The sequence below is a fragment of the Lichenostomus cassidix genome, chromosome 1 (assembly GCF_008360975.1).
Source record: "Lichenostomus cassidix isolate B80296 chromosome 1, HeHo_3.0, whole genome shotgun sequence".
NCBI classification, from domain to species: Eukaryota; Metazoa; Chordata; class Aves; order Passeriformes; family Meliphagidae; genus Lichenostomus; species Lichenostomus cassidix.
Window position 1 is genome coordinate 12,482,508 of NC_139479.1, and position 13,441 is coordinate 12,495,948.

Here is a 13,441-nt window from a genome sequence, read left to right on the forward strand (position 1 = left end):
CATCTTATCCTAATGCAGGCTAATGCATGTGTATTTTGGAAAAATGTGACAGAATGCAGAGCTAGCAGAAGGCAGAATAACCTCCTTTTGCCTCTTGTACGGCTCTTAGATAATAGCTAGAAATTGGATCAACACTCAAATTTCTTCATAAATTTTGTAGATAACTAAAAACCATATAGCCTTGGTCTCTTTTCCAACTGCTATTGGCTTTCAATTTCTTACAGCTCTATACTCAGATTTATGACATAGATGAAAGGTTTGTTTTCTGACAGATTTGCTTTTCACCTTTTTAATTTAATGTGCTATCACTTGCTTCCTGCGCTAGGAATTTGGGAACTTCTGCTCATTTTTATCCACTCTTTAATGCTGTTCATTATTTGGTCTTCTTACATTCTGCAGTATAAACTCACTATTAATGCAAAAAACGGCTTTTGATCAGTCTTTCTCTGATAATGCTGTTTCAGTCCCTGGATTTTTGCTGACATTTATCCCTTGGACTTCTCACATCTACATTACTGAATAAGAAGGACCAAAAGAAAATCTCCTGTAGTAGATCAAACAATGCTGTTCAGAGCATTCACTTAACAGCCTCACCTTGAACCCTTGATCTTTTAAAGTTTTATGTAAGTAGGAATAATTTAAAGACTTATTAAAACTTGAAATCATGTCTTTCCCATGTTCCTTATGGAACCTTTCCCTCTCTGTTTGTTTTATTTAGATTGTCAAGCTTTCTAAGTGTTAAACTAATTTTTTTCTCTTTTCTTACCAATTTAAGTGCTTTACCAGAATTTTACAAAATGAAACAGAATCAGCCTCCTTTAATCTCAGAAACCAGGAGAACTATCAAGCAGTCTTAAATTCTGGAAGACCAGACCATCTAGCTCAATGGGAGGTTTAAAAGCTTCTACATTTTTCAGGCATGGAGCCAAATTCAAATTTGCAGAACCCAGAACTTCTCATCTCCTGAAAATACCATCTTAGAGTACCCCCAGAAGACAGCATCAAAGTTCACCTCCAGCTCCTCAACATCAAATTTAGCCAGATAAGAACCAGTCAGCAGAGAAGCCACTGGTTGGTTTTGGTTTGGAAGGTTGGGTTTGTTTGTCTGTTTTAATTTACCTGTATTCTGGCAGAAACATTCCAGCAAATTCTAGTTTGCTGACCAAATGCTCATCAGCTGGAAAATTTCCAAACACAGCAGCTGCATGGCATGCTCTCTTCACAGCAATGAGGATGCAGCTTAAATGTGGAGTAGGAAAAGCATAAACAGTCCCATTTCATTATTTATTTTTATTTAAACAGTCCTCTCTTACTCATATTATTTTAACTAATAAACTAATTTAAAATTCCTGCTTAATCCTGTTGAAAGGCAAAGTTGAGAGCCAGGTGAGCTTCATGAGGATCCTGCTCCACTTCTTTCAAAGCTTTGTCCCAAAACACTCACCTCTGGTCTCAGAACAGCCTTCCTGCAGGCCTGGCACACAGGGCCACTTCGGGAAAAACTCAGCGGAAGCCGACGGGTTCGATTCTGGCAAGTTGGCTCCTCACATATTAACCAACCCTGCAGAAAGGCAGAACATAGAAGAAAATAATTTTTTTTACCCTAAATTCAAGTCATAGCTTGTTTTTATTCCACCTAAAAAATGAATCACAGTCAAGGAAGAAAAATACCTCAACTTCAGCAACCTCTGTGGATCTGATACTGTAATACATATAAAGAGATGAAGGTCCTTCTTTAAGAACCTAGTTTAAACACAATTAATGGCAGAGAACAAAGCTGAAGTCTTCTTGCTTCAAAATCCCACATCCTGCACACTGCAGTTATCCCTTCTTTGAAATATACTGAAACCTCTACTCTTCGCCAGTTACCACAATATTAACATACAAAAGGATTATTTTAACCAGCTATCTAGACCAATCATCAAGATACTCCATAGGCTTGTAGTAAATTAAATATTTAAGCAAAGTGCCATTTTCTTGCTTGCACTTTAGAAGGGAGAAATAGTGTTAAGTTTTCTGTTTTCTGATGGCAGCCAAAAGCTATCTTTTCTTCTTCTAAATTTTGGGTTTGTTTTTTTTTTAAAGCTTTCAAGACTTCAATGTAAACTGACTCATTTAGGAAAATCTAACATTTTGCTGAGTGAAAATGAAATAAAATCTGAGCCAGTTTGCTCTATGTCAGCTCAGGGAGACAATGCAAAAGGCCTCTCTCAAGAGTATGCAAGAAGGAATGATTCCAGGACTAGTAAGGATGTACCTTGTGTGGCAGGTTCAATCATAGGCTAAAACCAATGCCACACCTCGTCCCTAAGAACCACCAATAGAAGATACTTCAGGAAGAGCATACGAGAAAGCCAACAGTAGAACTCTTCCAACGATTTTCTTAGCTTCTGGAAGTGGCTCAAGGATCACTTGATTCACTGTCTCTGTATTCAGTGGTGACAGATGCATTAATGACCCCAATGAAATTCAAGTACTTTTTGAACCAATGAAAACTTTTAGCATCTGCAACATCCCGCAGAACAATTATAAACTATATGGAAAAGTATCTTGCTTTTCTTGAACACACACACAGAATTTCTCTTTTAATGCCTCCTACTTCTTGCATCAGGAAAGACTAGGAAAAATCATTCTGCATTCACCTTCTCTGTGCCACTCATGATTTTATAGACCTCCGTCACATCACCTGCAATCAAAGCCTTTTCCAAACCACAGTCCTAATTTACTTAGTTGTTCCTTGCCTGGAAACCACTCCAAATCTTTGTTGCCCTTCTCTGAATATCTCCCAGATCTTTTTGGAAATGAGGGGGTGGGGGGAAAATGGGACAAATGGGGAGGGAGATGAAACCAGTACTGCACACTGTATTCAGGATGCCAGATGAACATGAATTTATACAGAAACAAAATTGTATTTACCATTTTGTTCTCTGCTCCTTTCTTTCCTGAATTTCTATCTGCCTACAGCACTACTGAGCATCTGGGCACTGAGCAGTCATTTCCAGAAAGATATTTATTATTTTTCAAGAATTATAATTTTAATCTTCCCTAAGTCAACACATACATTGGACACAAAATTAAGATTGGGTTTTTAGCATCTGCCTCACTTCACACTACTTGCCAGAGGATTTAATTTCCCACTGTTAACTGAGAAGTCAACTTAGTCTTCCTGCAACTCTTCTCAAGCAGTTCCTGCTTTTACCAGCCTGAGCAGCTCAGCCCTGTCAAACTCTGCATTTCAGACTATTGCCTGATGATGTCTCTGCTGGGAATAGTGACTGGTTATTTTTGCCTGTTTCCAAAATTTCTGTTGCTCCTGCAAAGAAGTTAAATCTAACCATGCCTGGTACTTTGACAGAAATGTTATGAATCAGAGGACAACTCAAAAAGTTGCTTGCTTCCATTCTCACTAGCTCTTTGACAAGCTGTCCCAATGTTATGCTCTGGCAATGACTTCTACCTAATTTCCACTTAGATCTCAACTTAAAAATATATTCTGTAGTAATTTCAAAAGTGCTCCAATACTCTTTCAGCTTTTGTTTCTTTATCTTTTCAAGTTGAAACCTTGAATCCTTTCCAAATAACTTCATTTATTCCAGAGACCTCCTCTCTTTCACCATTTCTACAGCCACATCATATACTCAGTATTATCCCACTTGGTGCCAAGCCCATCAAAAAAACTCCTGCTGCCATTGCAGAACAGAGAGCTTTTATGTCCATGTGGGTAGACCAGAAAAACTGTGGAGAACATCACAGCAATAGCAATGTATACAGCACTTCCTAAAATGGGTGCTTAAGTCCATAGTGCAGGAATGGAAAGAGTGTATTTATACACGCAATTAGATTAATTTCATCCAACTCTGACATCTAAAAGCCTGATACCTAGTTTAAGCACCCTACAATCCATTTATAGTAAATGAAGAAAAAGGCATCTCCAAAAAGCAATTCACCTAACAGATTTTGGGATGAGGTAATCCTCCCTGCTCTAGACCCTCTTAATGAAGTAAGGGGCATTGGAAACAGTATGATCACTAAGTGTGAACTTTACTGTTATGTAGAACAGTAATGCAAAGCATGACATTCAATATTGCACAGTGACAAAATGTCCAGAATCCAAAAACCTTCTGTGGATTTAATTTGGTCTCTTGCAAAACTATTGCCCTAGCAGTCCTAGTACCACTTTCTTTGTCACATACAATTTATTTATGACAAATGCTTCAGAACTGACATTAGAAAGATAAGAGGCTGCTCACCAAGACTGAGCTACTTTATCAGCACATGGTTCACCATGAGAAATCCTAACTTAGGACCTGACCTAACACAGACACCTGACCTGGGTCTTCTGAAGTCAGCAGGCACAAATGAGCCTCAAGTTGAAAAGACAGACCTTGGCTTTGGTTTTGCAAATGAAACTATGATTTATTTCTAAAAGAGGAAGGTGTTTATTTATTGCCTTACACTGTTTAAATAACTCAGTTTTAAAAGACATGGAATAACCTTGTACCAAAAAAAAAAAAAAAAAAAAAAAAAGCTACTTGGGACAGCATTGAGATCTTCAGGCACTCACCTATGTGAATACCAAGATCATTGGAGCCACTGTGCGGGAAAACACAAAAACATTTTCGTAAGGATAATGAATTGTCACAGATCTTGGATTAAGTAAGGTTTTAGAGACAAAAGCTATTCTCTGTGTGGAAATTTGTTTGTCATATGTGCTTATTCTGTGGCATCTCTACCTTCCTATGAAGCATCTGGCAGCAGTCTGACATAAACAGCACCTTAAAATATACAGCCAGGCAGGGGGAGGTGTGGAGGGTGTCCTCACCCATTCCAAAACCCTCCCGTTGAAGAGCATAATTGTTTCAGCTGTAACTATGAAAAGATTCTGTGTGCACAAAGAGAACATTGATGACTCAAAACGTATTAAATGACTACATTTGAACTTTGAAACAATTTGTTATATTAGAAAAACAAATCATGGAAACTGCCAGATAGTAAGATATTTAGTTAGGGAATGCAAGTGCAACTGGAAAAACAAAGCTTGGAATGGGAGCATCATGCCAGCTTCAGCTGAACAGAATACTCAGAAATAGACAACCATGAAAATAATGTATGATAAAAGTAACTGTGTTTTCTGCCACCTATTGGCCTTTTTAGCTAACAATTATGAAACAAAAGACTACACCACTCACAAGGTACAGCTTCTACTGTTTTATATGGCAATGCATAGATGGTCCTCTCAAACTACCACTGAATAATGACATTTGAAGCAAGCTTCTTTGTGCACTTGTTTCAGTCTAATGCAGTCACTGTTGAAGAAAGCACTGGGAGGCTCTGCTGGTCACAAAAAGCAGGTGAAAAAAGACTGAAACAACCCTCCCCCCCCCCATAAATTTAAAAATCATAGTTTAGGATAAAAGTAACCATTTAAATTCCACAGCTTACTATTGTACTTGTTTTCAGCTACTAAGAAATAAAGATCAAAATATACAAGTTTCACTGAGCAGTACATTTCTCAATAAACTATATTCAAAAAATGAAGATTGAAGTTATTGCCTATAATAAAATGCCCAAATGTGTTGTGTAGATACTAACAAATGAGATGTGCCTTCAATTCATATAGAAAACAGTTAATGTCATTTGTATAGACTTTCTACCAGTTATAATTAACATTAAAGAGGTCTGTTCTTCTTTGTCACCTCTCTATTCAGGCCTTATTTGCGTTTGTTTGTACTTACTATCTGTTAATCTCTCTTAACAAATGACAACAATAACTGTTGCTATTATGCATGGAAATTAAACATGTAGATAACTGTGTGAAGGGAGCTATTTTTGAAAAAAGCAGTATCAGAAACATGTAGCTCTTTATGTCTCTTGTTTTGCTTTGATAATTAAGCCATAGCCTTGATTTGTTTTAAACAAAAAAACTTTTCCATGGACATGCATGTTGCAATCAAATTCAATACCTGCATTATGTTCTGATTCAAACTGTTCAAGTGCATTATTGTTAACCCTGATTTGATCCATGCCTGTCATCTTCACTGACCAAACAAAACCAATCCTTCATTTCCCAGCAGCTATCACTGAGTCTGTAAATTCATTTGCAGTAGATCAAACAAAATCATAATAGAAAACCTTCAGCTTTGTTCTGCTTGGTATCTGCAACACTGTGGGAAATTAAATACAAGTTGATAGAGGGGAAAAATAGCAACTAGCGATTCCAAACATCCTGCCTGCAAATGTTTAGTTCATTTTAAAATATAAAAAAAGTATGTGGAAAAAGCCCTGAAATACATGCACAATATAATAGAAAGTCCCTGAAGAGTATTAAGGCCACAAACTGTAGCTAATAGGGAGAAATTTGCAAGTCAAAAGTAATTTTGTTTCTTTGTAAGACTGTTCTTGAGAATTAGACTCTTCCATTCTAATGATCATCAAGCATTAGAAATATTACCCCAAAATACAGAGGCAAGTGGTTTTGCAACAGCCTTTCAAACAGAAGTTGCAGGGGTCAACAACATACATTTACCGAGCTTTATCTTAATAGTTTTTACAAATTACATTTGACAATGTAGCTTGGTTGCCTGCTACAGTAGAGGACTGAATGTGTTTCTCTATGACACTTCAGTCCTGTATCTGTTCTTGCCTTCAGAGAGTCTGGATGCTGAGGCACTACAATGCTTTGGAAGTTCACGTGGAATGAAAAAATGTGCTATTAAAAAGCAGAAAGCTGCAAGCACTGAAACTTATTCAGAAGTCACAATAAGTTACTTCAGAGCTGAATTTACTTGTAGTTCATGCTTGCTTCTCTGCAGTCTTCCTCCCCACTGAAAGCAATCTTAATCTGGATTTTTGAAAATGGGATCTTGGTGGATGACGCCCAATCTCAGATGGCTGGCACGTCTGAGCATGTTACATCCAAACCCCATGGCTCCAGCACTGCAGAGCTGAAGTTACTACCTTACACCATCAGAGGGAAGAGCAGGAGCCCAACCTGAACATGCTGGCCTAGCCAGCCACCTTAAGCCTGCTGCTCATGCCACTGATCAGCAAACCAGCTTTAGGAAGGCTGAATGTGAGAGACAACGCAGTGAAGATTTTCTGATCCAGGTACCATTGTGTGTTGCTAATCAGGCAACTTTCACTTCACACTGGCCTTTCTTTTCATACTACCCTTACAAAAGAGTGTTATTTCTACTCATTCCAAGACCAGAAGCTTAAAAACCTATGTTCCTGCCAATACCCTTTATTATGGATAGTATTGCCTTACAGGGCAAATCTGTCTGAAGTGGCTTGAAGTCTTCTGGAAGGATGAGGTTCCACCAATATTGCATTAAAGATTACACTATCAAATCTATTGATCCCCCCAAGAAATATTAAAAGCCAGATGATTTTATTAAGTAAAATTAGGCAGTTCATCATGGCAACAGAGAACTCAACTCAGTGATCTGAAAGTTATTGGTTCCAATTGCAATAACTTGTTCCATATGTGTGGTGTGTTCTTCCTGTCCCACCTGTGTCTTCTGTAAATAGTTAAGTGCTTGGGGGACAGACAGACAAACTTTCCTAGTAATAGACAGCATGTCAGGGACTAGAACCAAAACCCCTGTTTGCATATTCTTTGTCAACCATTTTCACTATCTACTAGCTGCATCTTTACATCATGATTTTAGACTTCCAACATGAAAGTGGTGTGAATATTGACTTAGACATAAGCTATTGTAGTAAAGTCAGGAAGTTTTTCTGCTGCGTACCAGAAACCAAATTACTTTAATTTCAACTTCTAATCTGCTTTCTTGTATGTTCAGAACAAAGATACACTCTAGCAATAACACTGGCACAATCCAATGCATCTGCACCACCTTGATGAGACAGCAGCAGCAATGAAAATATGAATGACAGTGTGAGAACTAGTACCATGCACTGAAATTTCAGCAGACAAAGCAGACTTGAGTGACACCTACCTGCCACTGCTACAATGCCAAGAAGAAATCCCCTCAGGTCAGGAATGCTACCATAAAGAGTGAAGAAAGACTCCATCACTAAACTTCATGCACTTAGTAATGTGAATCATAGAATAATTAGGGTTGGAAAAGACCTCTAAGACCAGAGCCCAGCCATTAACCCAGCTGTCACATCTACACACCATTTGAACACTTCCAGGGATTGCGATTCCACCACTTCAGTGAAGTTCAGCATAACTTAGGTTCCTCACGCAACACCCAACATTTTCTTGGGGGAATGTACCTGAGGAAAACCTCAGAGGACCCACTTTTACAAAGAAACCAATTCTACTGCTGCTAGACACAAGAAAGTCACAGACTCATTTAACTTTTGAAAGGATTTTCAAGATGCAGGACTTGCTGAGGTTAGGATTGGCATAAGCAGGAACAGTAACTCTCTGCAGTGTGCTGGTGTCTGCCTGCTCTGTACACTGTCCGTAGCTGCTTCATCCTGCATGTCCTTCCAGAGGAAGCACAAAGCCATCAGAGAGTTGCTTGAATGATCTTATGGATGGAGTAACTGATCTGTGAGACTACCAAAGTAGTGTCACTGTAGAAGACTTTGATCAGGAGGGCTCCTCACAGGTGATACCTTAAGGCATCTGATTTTATCAAGTCTGTGTGTCTCCTGACAGCCTGAGCAGACATAGCCATTCCTCTGGAACTTAGGGACACCTAATGATGTTTAAAAACCTACCTCTTGGTCAACCCCCTCTCTGGGGACAGGAAAAAGAAGACTAATTAAATTCTTCATGAAGGCAAAATTCTTAGATAGTTTTGTCAGAAAAAAAAAATTGAGGGGAAACAAAAAGAATGTGTTGCCACAGAAGAGCATAATATATCTGGAAAATGAGCCATCAGGCTACCCTTCTTCCCTCATCCCCTAGAAAAATGACCACCATCAGAAATTAAGCCTTTATAAGGAGCATCTTATCTGTTCTAGCATTTCTCCTATCAATGAGTATCTCCTCCACAAGTAATAAACGGGCGCACTCTACAAGAATCACGCAATCCAACCCTAAAAAATGGAGTGATGGAGTTAAAAGCAATCACTGCAGAATTCTGGGTCAGCAACATTTTCAGGATCCTGCAAAGCTTGATATTCCCCAAGTAAATCAGTTACCAAGCACTAATAAAAACATGAACCTGTGACACTTCATTGAGAAGGATATCAATTTATCTGTGAAGGAAATCTGGGGACTTGCAAAGCCTCTTCAATTAGTGAGCTTGGATATATTGAGATCTCAAAATAATACATGGATAGACATTCTTTTTGATATACCAGGCATTCCAGTCTTCTTATCACCTCAACAAAAAATTGATGGAGAAGCTCTCTCCACCTCTTTAATATCTTACTACAAGATCAAATCGTACTAAATCAGAAGCCCTGATATTATGTTCAAGAGATCCCTTGCTAGAGAAGAGACATGCCTGAACTCCATCTGAGAATTTTAAAATGTAAAATAATTTCACAGATAAGAGTGTGTGCAAGTTCTCTGCCAGGCATAACTGAAACTTTTAAGTCAAAAACATCTTAGAACTAAGTTAAAATATTTGTACTCCAATTTGATTATATGAGACAAAGATGATCTTTGATGATGTGTTAAGGTTTTACACCACTGTCCTAACTGTAACATTTAATCATCTCTGAATAATAAATTCCTTTGATACTTTACAGACTCTTCAAATAAATTGTTTTATAAATGGAACTGGGTCAAGAGTCTACTACTGATGCTGGCTGACTGAAGCTTTTGTCTTTTTATTTTAAATAGAATAGGTACCATGTTAAACATGCTGCCAAGCTTGTTGCAGCTGAAAGATATTGCAGCATATGCTTAGAATAGTGAAACACCTTAGGTTAACGTAAGTTCTTTATACATTTACCCTACAGCTTCAATCCCTTACCCAGGGAATGCTTATTCTATGTTCTCTGTTATTTTGTTAGGGGTTGCGTACATTTTGGCAATGCAAATAGTTTTAATAACTATTATAGCAACAACAACTGAAATTAATTCCTGAAATTTATACATAAAGCTAACTGTAATGCATTAAGAGACCTGATCACAGATCCAGTGTGGTATACAGCTATTGATTTGACATTAATTTTTCTTCTTCTGCACAATAAATATTGTAGCTAGCTCCTCATCCAGAAAAAAATAGGTTACATTTCCCAGTATGAGTATTTTTAGAGTCTGATGCTACCTGATCATCCAATTTTGGGAAAATGTAAACAGTGACCACAGCATTTCACACTCTATTTCATGCTGCCTCACTTCAATGGAAGTTGGAAGATATGAACTCAATTGCTTTTCTAAGCATTTCCTTATTTTCAGAGCTTCTTGAGTTTTGGCCTATGTAACTGATCAGAATTCAGCTGTGGGATGGAGTGGATAACAAAAACTCTTATAAAGAAAGGAAATTCCTTTCCTGGATGTTCACTCTTCTCCTCTTGAATTCAGCATTATCCAGGCTGATGAACAGACAGACAGGATCTTTTAGGAAAAATACAAAACTGTCTCTTAAATGAAAGATGAAATAAGGAAATATGCTTTTCAAAGTGTATTACTTGAAAGCAGTACAGATCCTGGAGAAGACTGGTTATATATCCAGTATTATTATCATGTGAACAACATTAAAGGCTGTTATCAAATTGAAGCATCTTAGCCAATAACTTCCTAGTGGAAGGCAAATGATCACTTTACCACCCAATGCTGACAAACGAGGACACCCACTCCAAAATACTCCTGTTCTCAGAGACACTCATATCTGCTGTCTCAGTTCCCCAGTGCCACCTCAAAGGCATGTGGCACCAAGGGGAACCACTCCTCCTCTGAAGGACCAAACTGAAGGCTCAAAGCAACTACACAAACTGTAATTGAAGACAATGTAGCTACACTGACCTGCTACCTTAAAGAAGCATGAACACTGACATAAATACTACCTGAATTTCTCAGAACACAAAATGTCCTTTTATCTTAAAAAAGCTGATGATACTAAAATGGTAAAAGTTCTGATGTAGATTCCAGGTGGCAACTAAGGGAAGTGAAGCTGCGGAGTGCACTGACCTAAAACATCCAACGCAGTCCCCTTTGAATTTTATGGAAAATGGACATAAATTTGAGAGGCTTTAACCCACAACAAAATTCTGTCCTGTGGCATACTTTTTAGGAGTTTCTTCAGTACTTGCTTATCTCACAGTCCAGTCAGCAATGCATCACTGCTGTGATGCAAAGTCAGGCACAGAACATCAAATGCCTGTTTAGAGGCTACCAAAAATGAAAGTCTGTAGAGTTTCAAGAATGATATTTTGTAATTCTGAATATTCCAAAATACTAGAACTTGAATTCCATTCTAATCTGGAACTGGAAAAAATAATAAAAAGGAGGAAACCATCCAAGACCAAAAGAAAACTTCATTATTTTCAAAAAAATATTATTCTCAGCACTATCTGTCATATCAATTTTACTGCTAAAAGTCCTGGAGGTGTGTGTATGTGATCAAAGCAGGAGATAAATAAAGAATCAAGAAATGCACCCTGCCCTTCCCCCCCCTCCCCCAAGAAGTCAAATGCTCAAACTAACATAAAAAATGTTTTAAACAAAATTATCAAACCAGACATAAGTGAGAAGTATCTTGTGGGTCAGTGTATGAGTTTTACATGTTATTAAAAATTGATTTTTTTAAAGATGCCTTTAAATGTACAGTCACATGTCATTTCATAAAAGTTATTTGAAACTTATTGATCTCATTTGTGCAAAGACCAGGCTCCACCATCAGCCTGCTGAAAGGATAATAGAGCACTCCAAACCCTTGTGATAGATTTGATGCAAACAGTGGCCCTCATTTTAGCACAAGTAATAGCACCACAAGTGGACAAATTCCAACCTTAGCAGTTGTACATTACAAACTAAATTAGCAAGTATGCTCAGCTTTACTTCACACCAAATCAAATACCTTGGTCTTCTTCACTAAAAAAAGGTTCTAGGCACCAAAATATATGCCACAAAAGACTAAAAAGTGTTCCCAGGCTAACACACCACTCACAAAGAGACCCAGCTATTACCAATAATTTTATTTCACTTAGACAACCTGAAAACAGCTGAACTGGATTTTGAACAAGCAATTGAGAGAAGACATACTTAAAATGACTACACATGGAAAACTACATCGAGAAAAGGATCAGTGAAAGACATCTTATGGATTTCTGCACTGAGAGCGAAAACCTCTAGAAGGATATTTAAGTCCATTCTGCCAAAATACTCTCCCTATTCACAAAACTCAAAGGAAGCCATATCCTTAGGCTACAATAGGTCACAAGTAAGTACAGTACCTTGCTTCAGAAAAAATTTTGCTTTGTCTGTCAACTATCAACAAAGCACAAAGAGCTCAGACAGTCCATCCATGTACTGGTTGTCAAAGAGTCTAGCAACATACAAACAGTAAGAACTCTAAAGATTTCTTAAAAACTATGCCCCTACTTTGGTTGGAAAGCTGAAAACACTCTACTGCCCCCACTTTTTCCAGAATTCTATTATCTTCCTTTTCCCCTTAAATTTTTGTATAGTCCTTGCATTTTTCAGACTTGTCATGCTGAACTTCCTGCAAGACATCAGATGTAATATAGAACACACAGAGGTTTTGCTCATGTACATAACACCAACAGTAAGGTTAATCAACTCTGGTACACATTTCAAGTTGGTAAAGAGACAAAAAGATTGTTTATGTGAAGCATTTATCTTTGCAATATTGTTATGAACATCTCTGAATACTGAAGGAGTTAACAGAGTTCTACAACTTTAAAAGTGGTAACGCACATCCATGGGTATGTAAGTTCAGAGGAGCTCAAAAGAGTTAAAGGTAATGGCAAAGAAAGTGGTCTCAACAGTCTGGTCACCTTAAACTAGAGAAGTTTAAAGCATCACTAAGCAGTGTTTGTTCATTTAAGTTTAATTATTTTCTCCTTGAGAATGGCACTAATGAAACTGAATATCTTTCATGGTTTCGAAGAGCAGTCTGAATGGTCTGTAAACAGGACTGGGGGCAGACGAGAGAACTGGCTGAGCCAGGGGGTTGCTAGGTGATACAGAATGTAAACCCACAAACTTGTTCAGGTTTGCTTTGCTTTCATGCTGCTCTCACACAGGCTCTCCAAAGTTTTAAGAATTAATTTCCAGGTAGCTATTTAAAAAACTAAAAGTAGAAATAATTAAAAAAGAAAACCCCTTAATCCTCCTCACCTCTTCCCTCCCTTCCCTGGCCACCCCCAAGAATGAAAAAGGAAAGACTAAAGGAAATTCACAGCATTAAAGTGCAGGAAACCATTCCCTCTATACACTTGTATGTAACTGTTGAAGGCTCATAATTATTAAAAACTTTTAATATTTCCTGCTTGATTTTTTGCTTCTGTAAATGTGAATAAAAATGAGCTCTGGAGCAATTTA

At 37.8% G+C, this 13,441-nt stretch overlaps 1 protein-coding gene across 6 annotated transcripts in view; it reads right to left on the minus strand.

Annotated features, from left to right (window-relative positions):
* POLA1 (DNA polymerase alpha 1, catalytic subunit) overlaps nucleotides 1–13,441 on the minus strand; it is a 183,029-nt gene that overhangs the window by 58,514 nt on the left and 111,074 nt on the right. For all 6 annotated transcript variants that reach the window (XM_085050135.1, XM_085050127.1, XM_085050113.1 and 3 more), the window contains exon 35: nucleotides 1,445–1,561. In XM_085050135.1, the coding sequence (XP_084906261.1) occupies nucleotides 1,445–1,561 (117 nt within the window). The remainder of the gene's footprint in view (nucleotides 1–1,444; nucleotides 1,562–13,441) is intronic.